General features: G+C 40.4%; 2 protein-coding genes across 2 annotated transcripts; one reads left to right on the forward strand and one right to left on the reverse strand.

Moving 5' to 3' along the window:
- The first annotated feature begins 2,960 nt into the window (after positions 1 to 2,960).
- On the forward strand, positions 2,961 to 5,601 carry LOC145911109 (transmembrane protein 26-like). Its single transcript, XM_082998394.1, has 5 exons — positions 2,961 to 3,202; positions 3,594 to 3,720; positions 3,790 to 3,990; positions 4,446 to 4,625; positions 5,161 to 5,601. Exons 1-5 carry the CDS (start codon positions 2,961 to 2,963, stop codon positions 5,599 to 5,601), a joined length of 1,191 nt encoding a protein of 396 aa, XP_082854520.1.
- Positions 5,602 to 10,665: 5,064 nt separating this feature from the next.
- LOC145914936 (kinesin-like protein KIF2A) lies at positions 10,666 to 22,689 on the reverse strand. The gene is made up of 17 exons (XM_083002694.1): positions 22,573 to 22,689; positions 22,420 to 22,514; positions 22,227 to 22,307; positions 21,176 to 21,419; positions 20,739 to 20,895; positions 20,162 to 20,312; positions 19,687 to 19,884; positions 19,542 to 19,608; positions 19,284 to 19,375; positions 18,408 to 18,550; positions 17,516 to 17,640; positions 17,035 to 17,123; positions 16,527 to 16,705; positions 15,134 to 15,287; positions 14,246 to 14,350; positions 13,085 to 13,229; positions 10,666 to 11,977 (listed from the first exon to the last, which is right to left on the reverse strand). Exons 1-17 carry the CDS (start codon positions 22,631 to 22,633, stop codon positions 11,892 to 11,894), a joined length of 2,172 nt encoding a protein of 723 aa, XP_082858820.1. The 5' UTR covers positions 22,634 to 22,689; the 3' UTR covers positions 10,666 to 11,891.
- Positions 22,690 to 24,444: the final 1,755 nt, after the last annotated feature.

Here is a 24,444-nt window from a genome sequence, read left to right on the forward strand (position 1 = left end):
CAGACTGTTGGTCTGTGAGACACATTATTGGCCCCTTGTTTGACCATATGTGGGCTGAAAGAGTAGCAAAAATGCTTTTTTCCAATTATAATAAAAAATACACTCAGTTGCAATGTAGTGTCAATCCCAACTCTTTTCAGCACAATAACAATAAAAGTAGATACATATATACCTGGAATCCTTCTTTAATATCCTCCATATGGCAGTTTAAGCTACCTATGACTTTTCCAGGAAGTTGTTTTATATTTTCCAATGAAAATATTAGTGCCCTATCACGAGGTGAAACAGTCGATACATGAGAATACCATGTATATTTTTTACATGGTTTATGCGCTCTTATACTTGCCAGTTCCACGTTATATCTGTTATTTTAATTTAAGGGTTGAATTACCTGAATTAATTCATCGCCAATATTATTGCATTACACATCCACAGATATGACCGTTGACCATTAGTAAAATAGAACACGAAACGGTGATAGCGTCCAACAATAGAGCGATAGATTCTATTTTCCCGCTTTAAATCGCTAATTGTGTCAGCTAACGTGCGCTATCTAACGACTAATTGTCGACTAATGGGGTGACAAAGGGGTATTGAGTTGAGTATGTAGCTTTTTTGTCATTATTAATAGCTTGCAATTTCGCAGGTTTCTTACATTAAAAACTTCACATCTTATATACATAAAAATGTATTTATAATCTATACATGTACAAAATGCCCATTTAACACAATAAATTCGTGACTAACCGTAAATCCATCTCACTCATCTCTAATAAAAATTAACTAAAAATTACCCAAACTAATGTAATAACCTAAATTAATTATCTAAACGCCTATATTTATACAAAACTTTAAAAAAGTACAACGGCCACGATACCAAAAGCTCAACCGCATCAAAATGTGAGAGAGAGAGAGAAGACTTGCCTTCTTCCATTTCAAAACATCAATTCTCTCGTGACCCGACTTGTCTACGTAAGTGTGCTAAACGCAAATTGAAGGATCAGGAACTTGAGGATTTTAAGGGATGCGTTTTGTCGCTCGTTGAATGTGAAGGTGGCAGTAATTCATCAATTATTTCGTACAATAACCAACAAGAAGTATAAAATTGCTTGTGTTTGTTATGTAGTAAAATAATTTGGGGATACAACTACTGGAAGCTGGTGCAAATACCACATATGCCGTAATACTTGCTGTAGGCCTACTGCATATAATCACAAAACTTGCCTTTAATTTTACGAATATTGCGCAACATTTTAGGCTGTAAAGCATAGATTTGTTGAAATAAACTTGTCTATCAGAATAGACTTACCTTGTCTGAAAGTAAACTTACAGTCACGGATCCTGTAGGCTACCTGCCAACGATAGCATCAGGTTCAATCAAGAAAGCACGTCAAAGACGAACTTTCTTGTCACAAAAAAGCACTAAAAGTTGTGGTGCAGCAGTTTAACCGAAGAAACATCGACAGATCAGCGTTTTACCAAAGCAAACCAAAACAACAGAAATTTAGTGTGTTGTTGGAAGTTCATGCGGTCACGACGAAATACAGTTATTCTCCCGGGAGAGATATTGGGTAATATGACATACTTAGATTACTGCATGTTTGCATTTGTTGACGGACGGACAAATCCTGACGCCATTCACCAGTGACGTAATACCAAGCTGAAAATCGCAAACAGAAGTATGACTTTTGCTGGAAGTGCGTGTGCTACTCAAAGTTTAGGAGCTTTGCAGTTGGGTTACGGTATAGGTTTCCTAAATATTCATTACCCTTTGGTTTTGACCAAAATGGAGATTCAGCTGGTAGCTTTTATTGCATCCAACCGCAGAATCGCCAGAATATCAATTAGGATCGAACAGAATTAAACGAAACAGCACGCTACACCTTGTTCCTTGAGTGGCGCATTTGTGAAAGGTTTATAGGTTAAAATACAACTAACTAAAGCTATTTCAGAAGCGAAAAAATTATTCCTTACATAAACTATTGGGATAAATATGGGCTATCAGTAATACCGCACGGTTTCTCCCACATAAGTTTTAGGCTAAGAACTTAGGGCAAAAATCTATCAAGCTGAAGCATTAGTTATTGCTGTTTACACATATGAGTATAGCATCATGGACAAAAAATAAAGTGCAAATTGGTTGTAATTGTGTTTTCAATCTTTGCTTGGCCGTTTGGTCAGCAAAGTCGTCTGAAAGTCACACCAGCTGCACTGATGAGACCTTTTAGATCGAAACAGTGGCCATCTGTCTACAGCTTACGCAGCAGTGTTTTCAATGTTTGTTGGTAGTTGGAAATATTTTTAAATTTGAAGTTTCGGCGAGCATGACACTTTTTTTTACCAAACTTTTCGCTTTGCATTGTTAAAGAACAAGTAGCTACTAAATTTTGTCTTTGTGTGATTGTGCAGCACACGTTGCATTGACGAGAAGGACACGTTGAACACGTTTAAGGCACTGCTCCGGCAGATAACCATTAACAGTCAAAAATTTTCAGAACATCTCCGGCGTTTTATTCTCAAAACCTTCTTTATTGCACGTTGGTGTGTGTATACACTATAGCCCATAAGTCGAGTACACAACAATATAGTAGGCATTTTTTTTACAGTATGTTTAGTCAATCAATACCCTTCTCGTTGAGATATGCAGAGTCGCACCAGTGTTGGTTGGTTTTACACATCAATGTTTATTGTCGCATACCGTGATGACGTATTCTACATGTTTGACCATGTGTCTTTTGTTTTTGGGTCAAACCGTGTTTAAATCACAACAACAAACGCCGACCAGTTTTATGAACAATCTTGCAGACTTGTGTGTTGCATTTTATTTGCCGAAGCAAACAGTTTAAACTAAGACGGGAAGACTGTTGGCATTGTTAATGTTAAATTTAAAACTTTCGCAAAACCGTTTTTATGTTTTAACGGTCAGGATTTCCTATTTCAGCTTATACAGAAAAAGAAACATGTGCAAGATTTTTCAAATGTGTTGCTCCGAGAGAGTTTACCAGATACTCAAAACAAACATTAAAATAATAAAGTCGATTGTTTCAAGATGTCTGTACGCTTTGTACATCATCTTCGCTGTGTGGAGAGTCGTGGTATCGTGGAATGAGCCGCGATTTTGGTATCTGCTGTTTATTCTTGTTCCCCTGGCAATCGAGACCTCGTACATGGCATTGAAACGATGTGGAGACGAGTTTAAATGGTAAATTATTGTTAAGCAACCCTCCCTCAACAAACATGTTCAATTATTTTCCATGCTCTACTACATATCACAATACTAGATGGAAGATTACCCACAAACTGTGTCATTTTGCGTAAGGTTTGATCGCACAAATACACAGAATACAGAGGCGGGTCAGGGAGAGGGCGAATTTGACGATCTAACGCATGTATGGCTATCTCCTCAATTAGCAGCCAAAGTCGCATTTATTGCGTCACAATGAATTTTAAATTGCAAGCCCTAGCGAAAATTTGTGGATACTTTCCCTCACAGAATTATGTTCATTTTCGATGGCACGCAAATATTTGTTGCAATACATGTCCGCTTTTGTGCAGCTTCACATTTCCTATCAGCAAAATGTTTGTTTGTGTAGGATGAGCCCAGCTGTGATGATTTATGTGCTTGGGGCAATCCCATGCATCTGGCTGTGGGAAATCAAGTCTTACCAGCTTGAAATTACGAACCAAACTGTTTCAAATGTTGTCAACTGCGACGATCTGGTGAGTGCCCGCGAGACACTCTTATGCGGGATAACAACCGTTTTAGTTTTTCCGAAAATCTTTTCCAAGATTGGAGTTTGCCTCAAACACGAAGAGTGGACACTTGCCCTTGAGCAAATAATTCTTTTGATTCTGATACTCGGAAAGTGGATTGCGCCCAAAGGTCAAATGTCACAGGAGGAACTCTCCCAGCTCCTGTTGGTGTATCTTGGAGCGGGTGGGGACATATCCGACATGTTGGACTTAACCAGGGAAGACAACATAAGAGAAGTAAAAGAAAAATGATGCAGTTCATTTTACCGCATAACGCTTTTTTCACAGTCTAAAAATATCCCTTTATTGAAACAGAAAAGGAGCAGACGATGTCCATGGAGTTAAATACAAATTTCTAAATTTTACCAGACTAATGCTGTATTGAGCGTGCATCTTGTGTGTACCATATTATTACTGAGGGGGCAGTGATCGCCTGTTTGTCGTTTGCAGTTGTAGTTTAGATGCAAACATACAATACTAGAAGTCATTCGTGGATTTTCCAACAAAACCTATGTTTTTGCCATGACAAATAAAATGACTAAGTGCCTTGAAGTCCCCGACTTAACGTTACGACAAGCAATCGGTAGTTTGCAATAAATGTAATCATCGGCGCATTGTTGAAGATCCCCCGTGTATTGCAATAATAAATAACAACATAACGATCCTTAGCATGTACAACGATATGTTGACAGATTTCCAACCCCAAGGTGATATTCATCATACTGTGTGCCTGGGGTTGGAGTTTGCTGCAGTTCAGCTTCGTATCAACAGCTGTGAAAGACGTGTCACTTGTTGTCAAACGGACGGATGAGCTCGCGGTCGAACAACCGCAGGATGAAGAAGAGGAAAGAAATTCGGACCCCGTTTCGCCCGTAAGAAAATATTCTAAGATGTATGGAGGGCGTTGGTCCCTCAGAAGGAAGGCATTCTTATTTCTTCATTTAAACCAGGGGTCCACAACCACCGAGCCGTGGACTGACCAATTATTGAGGTATTTGTAACCGTACAGGAAGAACAAAATATTGGCCTTTTTTGGGGGGGGATACCACACACTTCATGAACGAAGCTATGATATAGGTTACAAACTTATACAATGAAGAATGATTGTCCCGTGGTATTGCATTTGTCAAGACGCCATTGATACATGTGGAGATGGTATTTACATTATCTATTATGCCGCTAGGACGGCCTGCAAAAATATCACCTACGTTAAACCGGTCCGCAGTGCAAAAATAGGTTGGGGACCCCTGCATTCAACATTTTTTGTGGCAAAATTCACGTGTATTCTGTTAACACAACACAATATGCACCCTTCAGGAATACCCTCTATTGTGCAACCGAATGAAAAACTAATAAACTAATAAATGATACAACCCTGAGGCTGCCGTTTAAATCGTTATTTTTTAGAGTTTCGAGAAAGAGGCTGAGAAACCAGATAACGTCGCCACAAAAAAGCCAAGCGTTACAAGACCGACATCTAGCGGAAAGCATGCATCGTGGTGCATACCTTGTTACTACAATGGCCAGTGTTTTTGCTTCTATAACGAAATTTGGGGCATGACAGTGGGTCTTGTGTTTCAAGACATTCCGTTTCTGATTGTTCGCCTAGTGTTGATGACAATGTACGGTGCAGTGTCCCATACCACCATATTTTTTGCTTTTAAAAACGCCTTGGTAGTCATATTGTTGCTCAATCGCATTCGCACGGTGATTGTAAGCCAGAAACAAGGTTGGCTGCACAACATGAAGCAAACTGATCAACAGGGAGAACTGGGGGAAGTTGACCTTGAAATCGGCAACGAAAATGCATTAAGAAGGAAGTCGAGATGGATGACATGGAGATCGTAAAAGACATTCGACATTATCAGTACACATGGAACATATTTACTTTGGTGTAATTAACAAACATTTTTGACATTTCAAAATGCAAGTCTGTTGTTGCAAATGTTTACGTATTATATTTGTTCATACTGCGCTGGATTTCAGCTGTATCAGTGTTGAAACGAAACACCTTTCAAAAATTTCGAGAGAGATATACTACATATGCGTATTTGCGAAACCACTGCCCCACGTCATAGAGAGATTAAAATCATAACTAGACTTTAATTGAGAAGACGTGTATAAGGCTTTGCTATCACCACGAACTTAATCCGACCAAAACAGTGACTCTAAATCAACCACCAGTTCTCGCATATCCCCCCCGTGGTAGTTACATCTAACCCATAACGATTTAGCATCCACGCCCCACCTCGGAACAGATCTCGAGCATGCTTGGTCAACAACCTTGGACCAAAACCTCCAAATAGTGAAACTGAAACAATCGCACAAATAAATAATGTACGACATTGGGTTCTTCTAAATCTAGAAAGTAATCCCAGGTTGTTGTTCATATTATTTAGTCAAAGGTGGTCGTAACAGTGGTTATTTCTCATGTAAAGAATAACCAATAGGTTCACTTTATAATTGTTTGTGTTTGTTTGTAATTGTTTGTTTGATCAACAAAAAGTTTCATAAAAAGATAATGAGGAAAATTTTGGACAAGTAAATACTTGTGCAAGGGCGACATCTACTGGTTGTCTCATAAACATAAAAGAATATTTAGAGAAGGACATATGGTATTGTTGGTACAAAATTGATAGCATTGGTTTGCAATTGTTAACAATTGGTTTGCTAATTCCTTTACCCACCACCAGTTAATCATGACAACATCGTCATTCGCGTGGAATAAAATGAAATTATTTGACAATTTTAAGAAAAATATTACTTTTTTAGGTTAGATAGTTTGTTGTGTATTTAAGCCATTTTGTATGAGTATATATAAACGATAAAAACGGTTTGCTGAGTGAGTGTTGTGACTTTCTCATGACAAAGTTTTATGAAACATAATACTTGACTTCAACAAAACCACCACCACCGCCACATTTTTGAGATTGCAATATGTGAATGCCATTGACCATAGCACAAATCCACGATTATGAATCATCATTGCAATAACGACCGATCGAACGAGCGAGTATCCTGCTCAAATGCGAATGTGATTTTAAACCAGCCATGAGTTCGTGCGTCATCAAAATGCGCAGGGCTCTTTTTGAGAGGTCGCGGCGGTAGGGCCAAACTTCGGCAAAATACCATCTTTGTACGAATTGCCTCAAACGCTCTTCTGACATCACTTCCAGATTGCTTCCTGCCGCGACAAACGAACCGCGACTGCAAACATTGCAAACGCCATTTATAACGAGATTTTAGGTGTGACAGCGGACCGCGCCCAATAGGCTTTGTCTGCATGCAGCTACCGATTTGGAAACTGTCTGCGCAAGAAACTTTGCAGGCGTGTTCAAAATGTGTGTGTGATGAGCATCTGATTGAAAATGCCTGCTAATTAGTGAATAAGGCACTTCCTGTTCGCTTTGGTGTTCGTCTGTCATAGTCGGTATGTCAGCTTGATATGGAAGTGCATTGCGCAAGAGAACGTTTATGAGTCCAAATGAACGCAGCTACTGTTGACTGGCAGTTACAGAGCTGTTGTGTCTGACTGTGGCGGTCTATAGATGAGTGCTTTGTTAGCCGCACATGCCTACGAAAAAGGAGGGTTTGTATCCACGTTTGTCAGGCAATACGTAATTCTGTTTTGTTGTCACGTTTCTTTTCGGAAAAAGGTTAGAGTGAAATATAGAAAACTATGTTGGTCGTAAAGTGCTGTGCAGCGAGTTTCAATTAAGGAGAAAAAGAACAGAACAACGTCGCAGGTCGAAAAGATTTGCTGGTGAGTTTCGGACAAAATGGGTAACTGGAGCGGATGCAAAGTTACACGTCCTTAGCCACGTCTCTCGACGCCACACAAGTTATTCACCAGGGACATAAAAAAGTGAAAGTGAGGAGAAATGGTCCGCGCGGCCTGGGATAGCATTCTCGTTTTGTTTCTTGTTTCCACTTTCTTATCGGTGTTATAGCATTCTTGTAGCGACCGTCGAAAATACCAAATAGCCCCGAGCAAGCGATTGTGCGATAATGACGCTGGTTTATTTCTGCCTGCGACTGACTGCAGTAATGTGGAAAGAGGTTAACTCGCCTTTGTCAATAAAAAGTAGCGCTTTTATATCGTTTCGCCAATTAGACCAGTGCAGTTGCGTTCAAAACAGTCTCGAAGTTTGACAGTTGTGTCTGTGGCAGTGTGACGTGATATGGGAGGTCAGAGGTCGAGTAATACAAACACATTTCAACTAAGAAAGGTCTTCTCTCGATAGACGTACGGGTTAAAAACACCACGGTGACTTTACGAGAGACTTGAAAGTTTTGTGGTGATGGATGATTGCGTCGCTTCGTCTCGAAGAAACAATAAAGCGAGTGTCCTCCTGCCGGGCGAAGTTAACAAGTGGTCATTGGGGTTTCGCGAAGTGGAGAAACAGCGCTTCAAAGCGATCGGCGTCGCCCCGTCGCGTTGTTTTTTCTTATGTCGTTTTGCGGTAACGATTATTGCGTCTACGACAGAGATTTCCTTCTCGGAAAGGCGATGCGAAATCAACGGGGAATTGCGCGTGTGAGTTACAAACGTCTGGTCGGGCCGCCAAATTGCCCATCAGCCAGAAAAGATGGGAACAAATCGCGGTGTCAACCTCTCGAGGGAGTTCGCTTCCTGGTGCTGGCTACAAACAGCAGAGCGTTCGGATTGAGCGGCACGCGGTTAAAGAAACCTGGCGTTTGAATATTTTATGAGCGCTGCATTGGAACAGATTGTGTAATGTGGGAAATTAACACAGTGAGTAGTAGCGAACGACCGAACGTGTTTGTTGTCTTGATGCTAACAGCTGGCCGGCAAATTGCTACCTTGTGTCCCAGCATCTTTTATTTATCGCGGCAAATGGGCAGAGCAACAAAATCAGGTGCCCGCTCATTCGTCCTTTGTGCTTGAACCGCAGGCAATCGCGGAACATTTCGTTTCCTCAACCAGTCCGCGGAGTAGAGTACTGGGAGTTTGGCAGACAGGGGAGGGCGAATTAGTCGAGTTTTCCTGTCTGAAACCTATCGTAGCAGGAGCTTTGGCTTTTCTCTCGTTTGAATTGGTTCGGCTTGGCCGCGCAGGCATAGCAGTATGTAGAACACAAGGGTGTATCCAGTGTGTACAGTTGACCGCAGCTGAAGTGGCCTGTAGTAATGGCACCTAATCGTTTTATTTTTGTTGTTTTGCAGCGAAACATCCCAACATATCTTAAGATTTTTCAAAAAAAAACTTTGTGATCGTGCAGTGCGTGATAGACTAAGCTGTCGGAAAACCACAACAAAGGCTATTCGTGAAAACCTCTACGCAGTAAAATGGGTTCGATTTGCGGAAAAGGCTCTGCGAAGGAGGCCGCCAAGGACGATAACAAACCGACCGAAGAGCCACAGCAGGAGCAAGCGAAGGAATCCAACCAGGAAGCCAACGGAACAGCAGCGGAAGTGGAGCAAGCCACCACCGAACAAGAGGCTAATAACGATGCTGGTGATGAAGGTGACACCAGTCAGCAACAAGAAGAAAGTGCAAACAAAATGTCAAATGACATAGTAAACGATGCGGTTGCCGAGGCCAACCAGCAGCAACAACAGCAGGAACAAGACGGTTAACGTACGTCTGACTCCTATTCCCAACGTCAAATTTACACTTTTTGCGGATTGTTTTGCGTAACGTGCAACCTGAAAGTTAGTTTCGATATATAAACCGTTCTTGCCGTGCGCATATTTTGTCTTCTTTGTCGCGCAGCTGCAAGGCCATCGTGACGCAAATATCTGTATATGTACTTGTGCCGTAACAGTGTAACGAGATACGCTAACATTTTGTACCCCATTTTCGTGTTTGTAATGCCGGCGCCCCAAACTGTTAAAAGTCCTCCTGCAAAAAGCAGAATTCCGTTGCAATCATTACAATCCCACGACCCGAGAAACTCGCTCGCGCGTGGTCCTAACGCCGAATTTGGTATCGCAGCCTAAACCGCGCCTCGCCCAAGCGGGTGACGTCATCGCGCGAGAGTTGCAATTAGTCGCTTTCAAAAAACAACGTCCAATAGTATGTGACGTGCGTGTGTCCAGGCGCTGGATTACAAAGCGTCAGAAGAGTAATGCCTTCCGGAGTGCGAAGCGTTGAATTGGCATTTGACCGACAAGTCTTGGCTGATGCATGCACGAAGGGCAAACTCGTCATTTCGTTCCTCACCACGTTTTCACTTAATAGCAAGGGTGTACCTTGACGTGTACGGTGTTTTTGCTGTTGACGTTTATTGTACACTTGATTCTTTTTCAGCGAGGGCGAGCCCAATACAAACTGTCAACGACTACTAATTCATTTTTTTGTGTGCGTGTACAAGACCAGAAATGCCAGAGCGGGCAACAAATAGGCCAACTTGCGGTCCTTGAATGCCCCGAGGTGAATTGAACGACGCCTCGCTGCAGTTTGATGACATTTATGAGTTAAGGCACGAGGCGACTGCAAATTTATCGACATTTCTTGCTTTTTGTCGACTTATAATGCCAGGCAGGCGAGGTAGTCCATCATAACACAAAGGCCACTCGTCACGATACCCGGTCACGAAAAACTTATGTTCTGGCAGCCGGCCACTACTCTGCAGTGGAAGCTTTTGGGGTCGATGTGTAGGTTTTTAGGGCACTAGTCTGCTTTCTGAAGGGGAATTGCTTCATTTTTCATGCCCGGAAAATGTACCGTTTTCAAACTGTGCTGTCTTTAAAGCAATCACGTATGGACAAACATAATAATACCACGTTGTGTCAAAGTGGTCAAACATTTCTGTCATGCATTTTGCACTGGCTTTTCCACATGGATAAGACAAAGCAAACTTTTTAAGGCATTTTTTTTCACTTAACTCTTAAACTATATTTCCCAGTATATCTGATTTGATGACACACCTCACACACAGAGGATATCAACGCGTTTTATTATCTGAAAAACAGTTTTACAAGGTGACGATCGAGACATCGAAGCCTGACGTCACAACGGAGCGATACGTCACTCAAGGAAAAATATCGAAACGGAGAATACGGATATAGCTTCGGGCCCTGTAGCGAACATTTCACAAATTACCACAATAAACCGGTTGACGAGTAAAAAATGTCAATTGTACCCGAACTACCGTTCTAAATATGGCCCGTGTGTGGACGCTTGATTTGTTGTAGACATCTGGATAAGGTGATTGGAGGTCGTAAAAGACAACAACGCACTTGATATATGTCAGAAGCTTGGCACGTGACAAGGTGGTGTAGCAATAACAAAAGGTGTCAATTTTGTTATCAAACATGCGCACAGAGCCGGTCCTAGGGAATGCGGGAACTGAAGAAGAATGTAGAGCCAATATTTCACCTGAAAAATCTCAATTTACTCGACCTTTTTCGGTGTTCATGGTAAATCGTCGGACACCCTTTTAAGCACGGGGACAAAATGGCCCTGGGACCGACCCTGTATGTAGTAAACATATGAAGAGATTTGGTTTTAAAGAGCGTCAAGCGACGGGAAGTAATAAGCGAGAAAGGACATACAGTTTCATGGATACAGGCCCACGCACATACAAGAAACACACATAGAGAAATAAGCACAAACAAATCCGTGCAACAACGCGAACTTTCCTAAGAGCACCGACTTGCTGGGAAAATACGAACTTTGGAGAAAAAGTCACCCACAAACGTCCTCGATTATGTTTGAGAATTGGGTCTTTTTCGGAGGTACCGAGCATGTGCGCTCACAGTATAGGCATACTTTGCTACTGAACAGTGCATTTGGGCGACGGCCATTCCGACAGGTTAAGGGTTACTCTGGCGCGTTATAAAAATAGTGCTACTATATTTTCAGATCGGGCCCGAATCGAACATTTTCCATCACACCTTCATCCGACTGCCACACGTATAACGTCAATAACCGAACATATTAAACTGCGATAAAGCCCCTCGATAACTTGTCGTCCTATACCCTTTTTACAACCTTGGTAAACAAAAACTTTACAAAGAAAAATAAATAGGTAAATGGTCAGTCACCAGGCGTGGTTTGGGACCCGACTTCTCGCCTCTCCCGACAGTTCGCGATCGAAACGCGAGAGTCGGACAGCTTGGGAGGCGACCTTGTGACGTCATGGTTGTTCGGGAATATCGACTTGCTCGTCTCAGTGTCGTGGAGAGGCCTTGTTCTTAATGTTGCGCGAGAGAGCTTCCTCTTCAAGCAATGCAGACTCGAATACGTCAAGTTTTGCTGTGATAACAAATTAAGCATTTGATCAGCCAAGTGCGACATTATGTGTTTCGTCGCAATGTGTTCTCGCTTTGTGCCAAGACAACACGCGTGTTCGTTTCATGGTAAATTACAACCAAAGTTTTCGTGTTTGGGGTCACATGACTACTTACAACAACTAATTCAAAAACTCATGAAAAATTGATTGAATTAATCATTTACTTTTTCGTAAACAACCAACCCAAAAAGTGATTTGCCACCATAAGAATCGCCTGTTCATGCCCATAGCGGACCAAATCGTGATTTATACAACATTGTAATATGGTCTGACCAGCAGAATTCGATTTGAATCTCAAATGTCTTGTCATATAGCCTTGTGGCTTAACTGTACTAGTGACATTTGAAATAGTCTAGACAAACAGCAGAATCGTGACAGCTAGCAGTGCGGCCAAGGCAGCGTGAATCTATATATCGGGGCTTGTGATTGAAAATGTTCAGCCACAGCATCAGGAATAGGGACGGGGATGCGTGCTCACAAAAATCCCAAGGGCTTCAATCAACCACAACCCATCACTGTAGGCCGCTTATAATCAGGTTATAAATAGCAGTTGGAGTACTGATGATAAATACATATGTGGAAAAGGTCAGACGTATAAATAATTATTCACGCATTCTGTTTTCCAAAACCGACACGCTTACAGAAAGAAGTTTATCAGTCTATTTTAAAACCAAATACTCTTCAGTTTTTGTGCAATCTGCAGAACATGACCATTCCCTAAATTAATGTATTGGACAATTAGTTAAAACGACACGAAAACAAAAAGCCTATTTAACCCCTATTAGATCAGAGGTCGGCAGCTGTTAGAATGCAAAGAGCCAGTTCTACTATTTTCGCACAATTGATCAAAATCCACTGGAAGTCGCAAAAACCAAAGTTATAGTTACTTTATTGCTATCATCGCCCAAACAATATGTGCTACAAAGTTGCCGCATGTAAACCTAAAGGAAGACCAAGCGATTTTCCATCAACGACGGGAAAACCGGGACGCCCTGATATTAACAATGGGACACACATCAAATAGACCGAGCTTCACCCTTGTGTCTGATTACAGAACATAGTTATGATACCTTTCAATTCGTCGCGTAGTTTTCTGTATTCCTCGTCTTGATTGGCAAGCTGTTCCTTCAGTTTGCCTACGTAAGCTTCTGGGTCGAAGTCAACATCCTCGGTCATGTTAAAAAGGTTGCTGGAAGCTGCCACGGAGTTGGTGAGCTTCGAATGTACGAAACATTGTTAAAGCGAACATGGCAGTATTGCAGTATAAAAACCTTTCTTGTCCTATCGCATAGAGCAACCTATACGCAGTTGGTATACAGTTCACGCAACATCAGTGGTACAGTTTCATATCGTTTGGTTTACATCACAGGGCAAAATTAAAGCGGCAAAAAACATTTCGATCGTATCAAAAAAACCTAGCTTGTTCATCATGCCAAAAACTTCACCAGGCATACGCAACGCCAGAACGCGCGCGCTTTCACAATTACACATACACCCAATACGGTTTTCGGATATACCACCGGCTCTGAGGTTCGGTGGCTTGACTTTGCACATAAGGGAGGCGTTCGAAATCACAGGAGATTTGTGGGAAACTCTCTGAGCATGGTAAAAGTTCCCGCCAGGTTTCTACGCAGTGGATTGTTACCACTCTGAACATACGACGAGGGCCGGTGTGGTTTAATTGGCAGGGAACTGTGTTCACGTATCAGCAGTAAAGCATAGTGCATTTAAATGCTCTGTGGATGAGCTTTGCACATGGGTTCAAAGTACATGACAAATGTATCTGATAATACAAGATCGTGCAAAACGTTTGCTTGACATGACATTCAAGGAAGTACTCACGGTCAAAACCATAACGAAAGATGCTGCGTTAGTCTGGTGTTAACACATGCACCAGGCTCAAGTTAAACAATTCCACATAATGAGCTTGGCCAATTGAAAGCCCTACATTCGCCAAGCACTGCAAAATTAATTTGACACTGACAGCTGGAAAAGACTTTTGTTACCAATTTTCGAGATAATCGCGCGCACAAAGATATTTCAACTTTATATGCAGTTGATTTTATTTCACAAATATAATGTTTTTGTTGCTGCCAGGCATATTGTAACTTAATAATCTGTTCTTCTGGCATATATAAAAAACGTAACTTTATTCCGACGTTTCGCCTGTTATACAACAAGGCTTCCTCATGATTTTATTTCATTTGATCAGATTCGTGAGATCAACTTACTCCCTGTAGGAAGTTGCGATGACATTCGACAGTTTCCTCTTCGATCTCCTGGAGGCTGGTCACGGTCTGATGCACCTCAATCATCTCACGTGACATCTCATTCTCCTGAAATTGTGAAGAAACTTTTACAACTCTGCTACCAATAAGTTTGCGCAAAACAACAAACGTCTACAGCTTTTCCAAAGGTCACTGTTGACAATGACGTCAAAAACTTGCAAAGATTTTGATGTGTTGCATTTTCGGCTTTCAATGTTTTTGTTTACAATATATATCATCATGCGTAATTATGCAGGAAAAATGCAGCAAAAAAATTTTGCACACATTTAGCACAACCTTATCCAACAAGGAAATGATAAGTTTCAACTTGTCCAACTCAGCGAGAACGTGTAAACAAGCAGTGCTTTACATTCGAACACAATTTCCCCAACATGACACCGAGGAGATTCGGACATTGCAAATCCACATTAGTCACGACTGCAATGACGATTCGGAAACGCTTGGCACGAAGTTTGAGAAACAAATCACGAGGAGCACCAATCAAATGATAGGGAATTATCACGTGACGTGTATGTGCGTTGGACAAACACGTTGAAGCGAATGGTGGATTTTGAAACTTGAAATTTTGAATATAACAAGGAACAATGCGCCAAATTTTCCGGTTTAAGGGATATTAAATCCTGTTTACGCAAGACATGACAATCTTTTAAACTTCTGGACGTTACGATCGTATAAATCTATTGTATTTGAGTAACACAAGGTTGAATTTACCGGCAGTGTATTAACAAGCGAAAGGTATGGCAGAATTCTGCCACACCTCGTCTCACTTGGCATAATTTAGTTCTATGCAAGATCGCATACGCAACGACTCACGGTTCTGAGTGTACTTACACACATGGAGCTGATCAAAGCAAGGTCGCTGTTGTTGGGGGAGTGAATACTAACGTGTTGTGGAGATTCGTCGAGTCGTTCTAGGGGACCTCCCACTGCAGGTCTCTTCTTGAATGGTTCGTCACCACCGTCGTCCACAGCGAGCTCCTTTACTCTGCACACGATAATTTGCTGTTAGGTTCGCAGTTGGAATGCTTTTTGACGCACGTTGCAGAAATGCAAGTTGTGTTTAAGAATTTCCCGAACATCTAGATTCGAACCTAATGGTTTTAAATCGTGATTCAATAGACCTGCCATAAGACCGTATTTGTAGATAGTTTTTGCAAATTCGCAAAGAAAGATGCTACTATCACATTGCAAAAATATGCTCCTATCACATTCACAAAACAAATATACAACGTGCCAACGAGACCCAGGCATAATTTATGAGAGAAGCAAATCCGACTCTCCGAATTCCAACAATTTCTACAGCAAAGTAATTGTGACACAGATCATGCAGGAGAAACACAACGACCACAATTCGACGTCATAGAACACACTCGTCACGGGCGTTTGGCAAGTCTTCCTCCAGCCATCTCAAACAACTCATTTCATCGTCTGAGCCAATTGAACGAGTTAAAATATCGAGGTCGGCTTGAAGGCTGTAAGCCCCCCGGAGGTTGGCAAAGCAGTCCGCGGCCCCAGACAATGTTTCTACTTCGTCCTCGTTTCCACTGTAGTTCGACAGGCAGGTGTCGCTGTGGCTCGGCGCCAACGACTTTCGCAGCGGGCTTATGGGGATGCGGGAGCCGCGATGTGAGTCGCTTACACCCGGGGTCCCATTGCCGAGTTTCGAACCCGCGCCCGACGACCGCGTCTCCGAACGCGAGCGCGCCTTGCTCTCGCGAAGATGAGATATGGCGGTTTTGGGGAATCCCCAAACGTCAGCAGACGCCGAGAAATCCTTGACCCTGTGTGGGCGAACGACCAAACGCATTCGACATCAAAATGGACAGCATGCGTTTACCGTGGCGGGAAGACGGTTGAAGTCGATCCAAATGTAGGCAAAAATGAAACGTACAAAGTAAGATGTAAAACTGGCGAAAAAGCGGCGACTTTGAAGAATCGAATTGAAGGTCACCGGATGACGATAATGCCGCCTATCAAGGGACTTACGGCTCGATTATGGACTTGACATATAGCAAGGCGGTCGCTTTACAACTTAACAGAGGCAACGTCTTATTCAATAGGGATCAAGTTTAATGAGTTGGAAAATCTTCATTCGATATTTCTACAAGTTTATTAAAAACTGATAACGACCCAAAACTAATTTTCCAAGAAAGTTTGCAAGCAACCCGATCCGATACATTTCCCAGCATAGCAAAATTACATGAAATGTTGGAAAATTCATTACCTGTCTGCGTAGCGCAAGGTATTAAGAGTGTGTTCGCACGACGTAATGCCAGGTGATATGGTGGCAATCATGCACGTTCGTGATCTCTCTCCAATGAACGAATCACGGAGGACTTGCGTGAGTTTGCTGGCGCGGAAGGGAAGATGTTGTTTGTTCTGGCTCATCGCCCTGATGCATTCCTAAGAGCAAATCAGTGAACTGTCCGTTACGAATTGACCGGAATACTATTATGAGTCAAATATACTGTTAAGTTATCGATGCAAGAAAAAACCTATTCTTCGAAAGGCATCGTTAAACATAAAGGTGACGTCACAAAACTATACCAATGCATCAGGTCATAGGAACATTTCAGCACATGTTTCAACCTAACTATAAAAAAAAATACTTACATCCGAAAGGTTCATGTCAAAAAGTGCATAAAAATAATAAATGCAAGGAGTATATTTTGCGGGAAGAACCTTATTTCAGAGTGGTGAAACAGAGTGGTTTAATAAAATATGACGCCAACCTTAAGAGCAAGAAGGCTTTTGTTGATCTCTGCTCCCTCTACGCGGGTTTGTCGATCAGCGCTCGTCGTATCCGCTCCTCTCTCATTCCCTGTCCAAACATCGACCAATTGTCATCATACGACCAACCCGGGTTATGAAGTGCAACACAGCGTGCAAATAGATATATTTTGTATGCAAAGTTTTTAAGGCTGGGCAAAAGTGTGTGCGGTGCCTTTGTTGTTATTAAAATCCCCGTGTATGCTGGTTAAAGATCTGTATCGCTTGGGTAGAAATTAAAGCGACTTAATAAACTTTTATTTGACTTAAACTTCGCGCGAGGAGCCAAAATCCAACAAAAGATATTCGGCGAGCACCGCTTGGCTGGGAAAATAGTGGTTTTAACGAATCAATGTGAAAAGGTGTGACAGCGATTCACTTTGATGTGAAAATGCCGGGCTGAGAATGTGATGGTTGGTGCATGTCTCGACCTAAACCAAATACCAGCTAGATCGATGAGTGAAAATTTGCCGTGAAGTTGTTGCCTCGGCCCGCTCCGTCGTAATATGAGTTGAAAAACTGCGTGAGACCGGGATGAATGTTGGTTGGCAGAAGTTACGCCAGATGTTCTGCAAATAAAACAATCTCTAATGAGAAGTGTTCGGCAGGCATTATCAAACCACTTGGTGCATTCAAGATCACCGGGTTCATGAATAAAATATAAGGGACGAGGAACGCAATATTAAGGCGGTTGTTGACGTTTGTTTACTAGGGCGGTGGCGTTGCCATGACATCAACCAAATCTACATTTGAATTGCCATCGTTTCAACTTTCATTCCCTCCTGTGGTGAGACCAACAACAATTGGATTGAATGGGAAATTTCTTCAAAGGGAATAACTTTAAATGTCTCTTTACAAGTTTACCTCTGTTGCCACGAAGTCTCAGGTTATTTTGACTTCAACGTATCTTTCTAACCCAACCCTTATCTTAACCGTAATATTAGCGACGATTTTTGTACTCATTAAGCATGGCAACGCATTTCGCTGTATGCGTGGCATTTATAACGCGGTAACATTAGCTTTGAAATATATCTCGTTTAGTGTTATACTGCTTGCATCACTAATTGGCCAAGTTATGAAAGGCATTGTACTTGTTTGTTGTCGTATAAGCAGTTTCGTGATTTGTATAAGCACCAAATAAATAAAGTGACCCAAAAACATTTTTCTATTAATTTTTTTCTGGAAAACATTTACATTAAGTTTTGCACCACAATTGTGCCAGGGGTTGGAAGAATAAAGCAACCAAACCATCAGCAATAGACAACATTGTAGGTCACGACATTTTACAGTTAAAATTAGGTTTTTGGCAGCAGAGATTTGTCGATTATTTTCGAACCTGCAACGAGTTCCTTCCGATATGAGTTGGAGGACATCTTCAATGCAGGTGACGCGTCGTTCCTGCAACCCAACCACTTGTACCTGTTGTTTACCATCCTCCAGAACACGAAGGCGACATTTTTTGTTGAGAAGATCGAACACCTGTGGAAGGGAATTTATTTGAGTTATTGGCAACTGGTTTTAAAGGCATTATTAGCATGCAAAATAGTCATATGATTTTGTTATGTATGTGTGATGGAAAAAGCCACATGGGCACACATTTCCGCTTTATCAATAACATAACCCTATGGAAAACGCAAAATTAGTTTCACTGATGTAGTTGCCTCGCGAAATGTAAATTATAATTGCTGATCTTTAGAGAGTTAGATCAACGATCATTTTGGCCATTTTTGGTATCCAATAAACCTTGTGTTTCAACCAAAACAAAATATCATTTGGTGAGGATGCCTCGCTGTGTAGGGATACTTTTATGCAAATTCGTATGATAATACTATGCGGGAACCCAGTCAAGGTATGTTTGTGTATAAAAGCCTCACTTAGCAACCAAATTAGGCAAAACGAATCAACACCTAAATTATGATGTAATTTCTAAATTTCGAATCTTGCGCCATGGGGTCTCGCCAGTCGCACTGCGATGAGACGACGTCCTGTGAGCGGGGTTGGGTTACTACACACAGGATTAAAGGTCTCGCACAAAAGGTGAACGGTTGTTGCACAACAATGGTCATTCGCCAACTGTTTTCCCGAGCGCATGTTTTTGGGAGAAAGTGTCTCGCCACGGTAGTACCATGTGTCAGCATAGGTGATGTATTGGGGGCTGGATTTGCATGGTGACAACAATCGGTTTGGTTGCATACACGGAAATCTTACTTACTTTTCCACTGTAAATTTCGAAAAAACTAGCGTAAACGTCCAGGTTGAGGTGTCGGTAAGCTGGCTTTTGCAGGATCTGGAACACGTCTTGGGCTGCAAATATAACAATAAAACAGGTTGGGAAAAGCAATATGGACGACAAGACAGGACAAACATTAAAAAAAAACTGCTTTAGCAACTTCGCACATGCATATAGAAAATATAAGTTTTGCATTCAAGTATGCTGATAGAATGTCGGAGCAAAATTGCATATTCTTACCTGCTAAAGCATATATCCCCTTTCTTGTATCCTGCGACTTCCCTGCAGTAAAATCTCCACCCATTGTCTGTTGTGAATAATACACACAAACGATCACTGATTTCACTACTCACAAATCATAAGCAAACCAACCGAAGATACTTACGTGCGTTTTTCCACTTCCAGTTTGGCCGTATGCAAAACAGGTGGCCATGCCGCCTTCGAAAATGCATTCGACGAGGGGTCGGGCAGTATACCAGTAAACCATTTCATTAGAACAAGTCTCATCGAAGGTGTAGTCAAAGCGGAAGTTTTGGTTCTCCAAGTACTTGGTCATGTCAACTTTTGTTTTGGGTTCACTTACCTGCGAATTAAACATTTTGTATAACATTTTGATTTCTGATGAATATACACATATCTGTTATTTCAACACAAACTAATCAAAAACTATTGGTACAGTAGAGAAGTTTGTAGTTTTGCTGAGTTTCTGCTAAAAATGTGCAGAGATTAAAGGATGTTTATGGTTTGGTGGAAACGGAGCATTCAAAATTCTACATGTACACTTGGGAAAATTTGCACAGTAAAACAACTTTAAAAATTGAATTGTTGCGATCAGGAAGTTTAATCGATGCTCCCCTCACCATGGCAACGTTTTTATTTGGTATTGTGATGACATCAATCTCTTTTCTTGCTAATTCCTTCTTATTGATTGGCCTTTTGCGAACGCACACACATATTCTGTGATCAAGTACTGGATCTGCAGCAGTCAAGGGCTTCATGTCCAAGTTGGCTCTGGAATATAACATACGGTTTGTGTTCAAATCAACAAACATCTGATGGCCTACATTGCAATGCCCAAAAGCAGTTATCTTTACCAAGGAAAATGTTGTATAACTCCATAGGCTTTCATTAGTTTGTGGCTAAATGCAGAGGTTAATTATTAATTACCAATTGCAAAGGCCCAATACACTGGCTGGTGAAGTTGGCAAACCAATAAACTTATTTGTATAAGGCAAACTCAGTTTCAACTTGAGTGACAAATTCAGTATATATATATATTAACAACACTGCCTAAAATTTTATGATAGCGGTTTAGCTTTTATGATAGCGGTTTAGCCTAGAACATCACATTACAAAACTTGTTGTATTCATTTATGCCACTTTACAGAGAATTACAACTATGGATAATGATTCAACACAAATACAACTATTAATCACCGAAATTCTTTAATCATTATGGCAAATTCCCAGTTGGCATTGTTGGGATCATAATACTGCTGCCGTCTTTCTCTTTCAATGACTTGTGCCGCTCTTCTTGCTTCTCGGTTTTGTCGAAGTCTCTCAACTTCATCCACAACTGTTGATTTTCTGCCACCTGAAAGTAGTTAAAAGCAAGTTGTTATAAAAGCAGGTGTAAACATTGCCAGGGTTGTAGGGTCATGAAAAGTAATAAATCTATTTAAGGAAAGGTTGAACAATCAGTGCATAAAACAACACAAATCAGGAAACTTGGCTAGTTTTAACACTTAACTGCACAAAAAACTGTGTGAACATTGTATTGCATTTTTATCTTAATTCATTTAGATTTTGATATATCATCTTGTTAAAGATTCATACAAATTGGAAAATAAACATTTAAAGAAATTGAAAATTACGTGGAGGGGCTTTTGGCGGAGGCATCGCCGATCCATTCCCATTTACAACAACGTTATTACTGTTGTTGGATCCAATTTCATGCTTTACATCTTTAGGTTGCATTGAAGGTCTTGATGAAATAGGGGGGTTGTTCTCCACCTTCGGGGCTCGCTTGTAGTAGGAGGGAGATGGACTGCGATTTTCCTTCTGCTGGCGCAAGTTCATTGGTGGCTGAATTGTTCGGCGAGAGCGAGCATCTGTTTTCTGTTAAATAGCATTGGTTGAGTGAGAAATCTAAAAGAAAGCACATTTTTTTAGTACAATTGAAAATGGCAGTTTTTATAATTGAAACACATAGAAATCATTTAATGATAAATCACATCAAAAGTTGAAAAAAAAATGTGATCACAAATTTATAGTTTATACCTAGAAACAATGCTCAATAAATTGTAATAATTTATGGGTGATGTACAACTTGTTCCGTATGTTTATACCATTCTCCATAAGGTTTTTACGGCTTAGTCCAGAGTCGGGACAGTTTTAGTCAATGTGCTATACAAGGGGGGAAATCAAGCATCCAAACACCGGGAGGCACCAACTTTAAGAAGGCTCAACAACCACTCAAGATGTTCTCAACCTAATTGGTAAAACTGCTGCTGCCAGTGGGATTAAGAATACCAGGCTTAACCACCAACAAATCAGCCTTTTTTTTGTTTTATGAATTAGCATCAAATTCCATCAATTAATATGAAGAAACAAAACACAAAAATATTTCATAGTTGATTTTGCTGCAATTAGAAGGCAATCGACTTCAGTCAGTATAGGCCACAAAGCCAATCAAATGCAAGAAATCATGGCAAAATTATTTTGTAATCGCCCAACAAGTACATTGATGTTTTGCAAGTTAATTTTGTAAAATCGTTAACAGCATAAACCTTATCCTTGGGTTTTCTGTAGGACCGGTATGATCTGCTAGCCTATGAAAGTCAAAGGTAAGTTGACACTACAAACTAGTGTTGAGGTTCAGTATATTTTGATCACACCATTAAACACAAATAACATTATGCTTACCCTTGAAGGAGGACGATCTTGCACCTGTTTACTGGTTGGGGCTATTTCAGGGTTAAGTTCAAAAACCATCTCCAAAGACACCTAAATCAAAACATACTTAATAAAAAGTGTAAAAATATCACATTCAGAAGTATTCTGAAAACTACTCATTGCTTGCATTACAACCATTATGCTTGCCACAAACAAAATTTACCTCTTTTCCTTTTGTTTCGTCATCTTCAAACCATTCAACTGTAACGCTTGCAGTGTTACGCTGCAGTTCAGTGACAATGGCTTTATGGACGCGTCCTTAAAAATAATGTTAGTTGTAAGTTGAAGTTGATCTGTTTAAACGCCAGGCACTTACCATTGCTTCGACGAATATTGACACTTGTTCCCTTAACCAGTCCACCAAAGTTTACACTCATGGTCACAGAATAATAAAATTTGTAATAACAAACACATCAATGTAAAAAAATTCACTGTAAAAACAAAGAAGGCTAAATTATGTTCCTCAAAAGAAACAAAATGTTATATTACTTATTTTGAAAAATAACAGGCAACAAAAGGTTAAAAATATGAAATCGGCAAAAGGTTTTTTAATTGTCACATAAATACAGCAGTTTGAAAAAAATCACATGCAAAATTTTATTAGAAATCAGACCTGAAAAAATTGACTAGTACGTGAAATATGAAACAAATTGGCTATTGCACAATCATTCACCAAAAAAAACTGCACAATTTATAAAAATGATCAAAAGTGATCTGAGAAATTATTGTTTAAAGTAGTGCATTGATTGGGCTCAGACAATACATTATTTATGGGCGGTTCGACATTTAATTTAATGGAACAGCAAATATTGGTAATGGTAAGTAACAATAGCATAAATTACTAGACTGTGTTACACAAACAATAGTTAACTTATATTACAGTGTAGCCTATTGACTATTCCATGTTTATATTAAATGCATTAGCATTCAGTTCACAAAAAGGCATGAGATAAGTTGATTGTAATCAATTTTTACACAACTGAGCAAGCTAAAGCATTGTAATGTTGGATTTAAAAACAATCACATAAACTATCTCTATTTTAAATCAGGCCAGCAAGCAATATATGATACAGCATTACAAAATAATGAAACAAAACAGAACATGCAAAATTGTACAATATGACAACGCTAGATTTTGCTTTTTTCAACAATTAACCCCCTATTAATTTCAATTGTGAAAGGACTCGAATGGCGCAATTACAGTTACTCGTGAACATAACAACCACAAACGCCAGAACTAAACTTCTGGGAAACCAAGCTTTTGAATTTTATCAAGCATAGAAATCACTGAGCAACTCCATGCGCAAACAGTGCATGTATATATTTTCATAGTATACTCGCACATGTTTTTACCGTGGTGTTTTTGTGCCACTTTCAAAACCTAAAACAAAACCATATACACACCAAACAAACTGTACATTGATTATTTACTTTTATTGCTTTTTCCGTATTAATTGTGTCGTCATCTATGTTTCATTAATTGCGTACGTCACTATAATGCTGTGCAGCAAATTATATAAGGTCAACGCCGTTTTGTCAAATAATATTTAAGTCAAATAATTTTACTTTTTGTGCTAATGACTACATCATATATAAGCAATATATATATGGTAAAATGGGATGGAAAGTGATTAAACTTTAAAGTTCTTTGAAGGCACATTTACCAACGGTTAATTGAGGGAAATAAAGGCCCCGCGCATTTGAAATGAAGGTTCCTGAAAATTACAAACTTCTCTTTTTTCGTTTTGTTTTCCCTAAACAAACTAAAAACAGTCAAACTTACAGAATTTCGCATAAAACATAGCATATGTAGGCTAGGTCGACAGACATCGATAAGTCGTACTCTGACTGACATTAGGTTGATCATCCAATCCAGTGATTCATATAGCTTGCATGAAGCGGCGTTGAATTAAGATACGACCGCACATAAAAAATATGCGGCAAGTTTATTTGTTTTTGATAGGCCCCATATACCTTGTATAGCCTATAATAAGCCCCCATTCAAAATGACATAAAGCGCGCAAATAATTTGTACTGTTTATTAGCGAAACGAATTCGCTTTTGGTGGTTCCCACAACCGTAACAAACCGGTTCTACACCCATCCCTAACAAAATGTTTTGACACTGACCGTTATCAGAGGCATTAGTCTAAATTATCGAATTCGCAGATCTCTCTCTCGAATTTTTT

This window comes from Ascidia mentula, chromosome 1 (assembly GCF_947561715.1).
Source record: "Ascidia mentula chromosome 1, kaAscMent1.1, whole genome shotgun sequence".
Classification (NCBI taxonomy): Eukaryota; Metazoa; Chordata; class Ascidiacea; order Phlebobranchia; family Ascidiidae; genus Ascidia; species Ascidia mentula.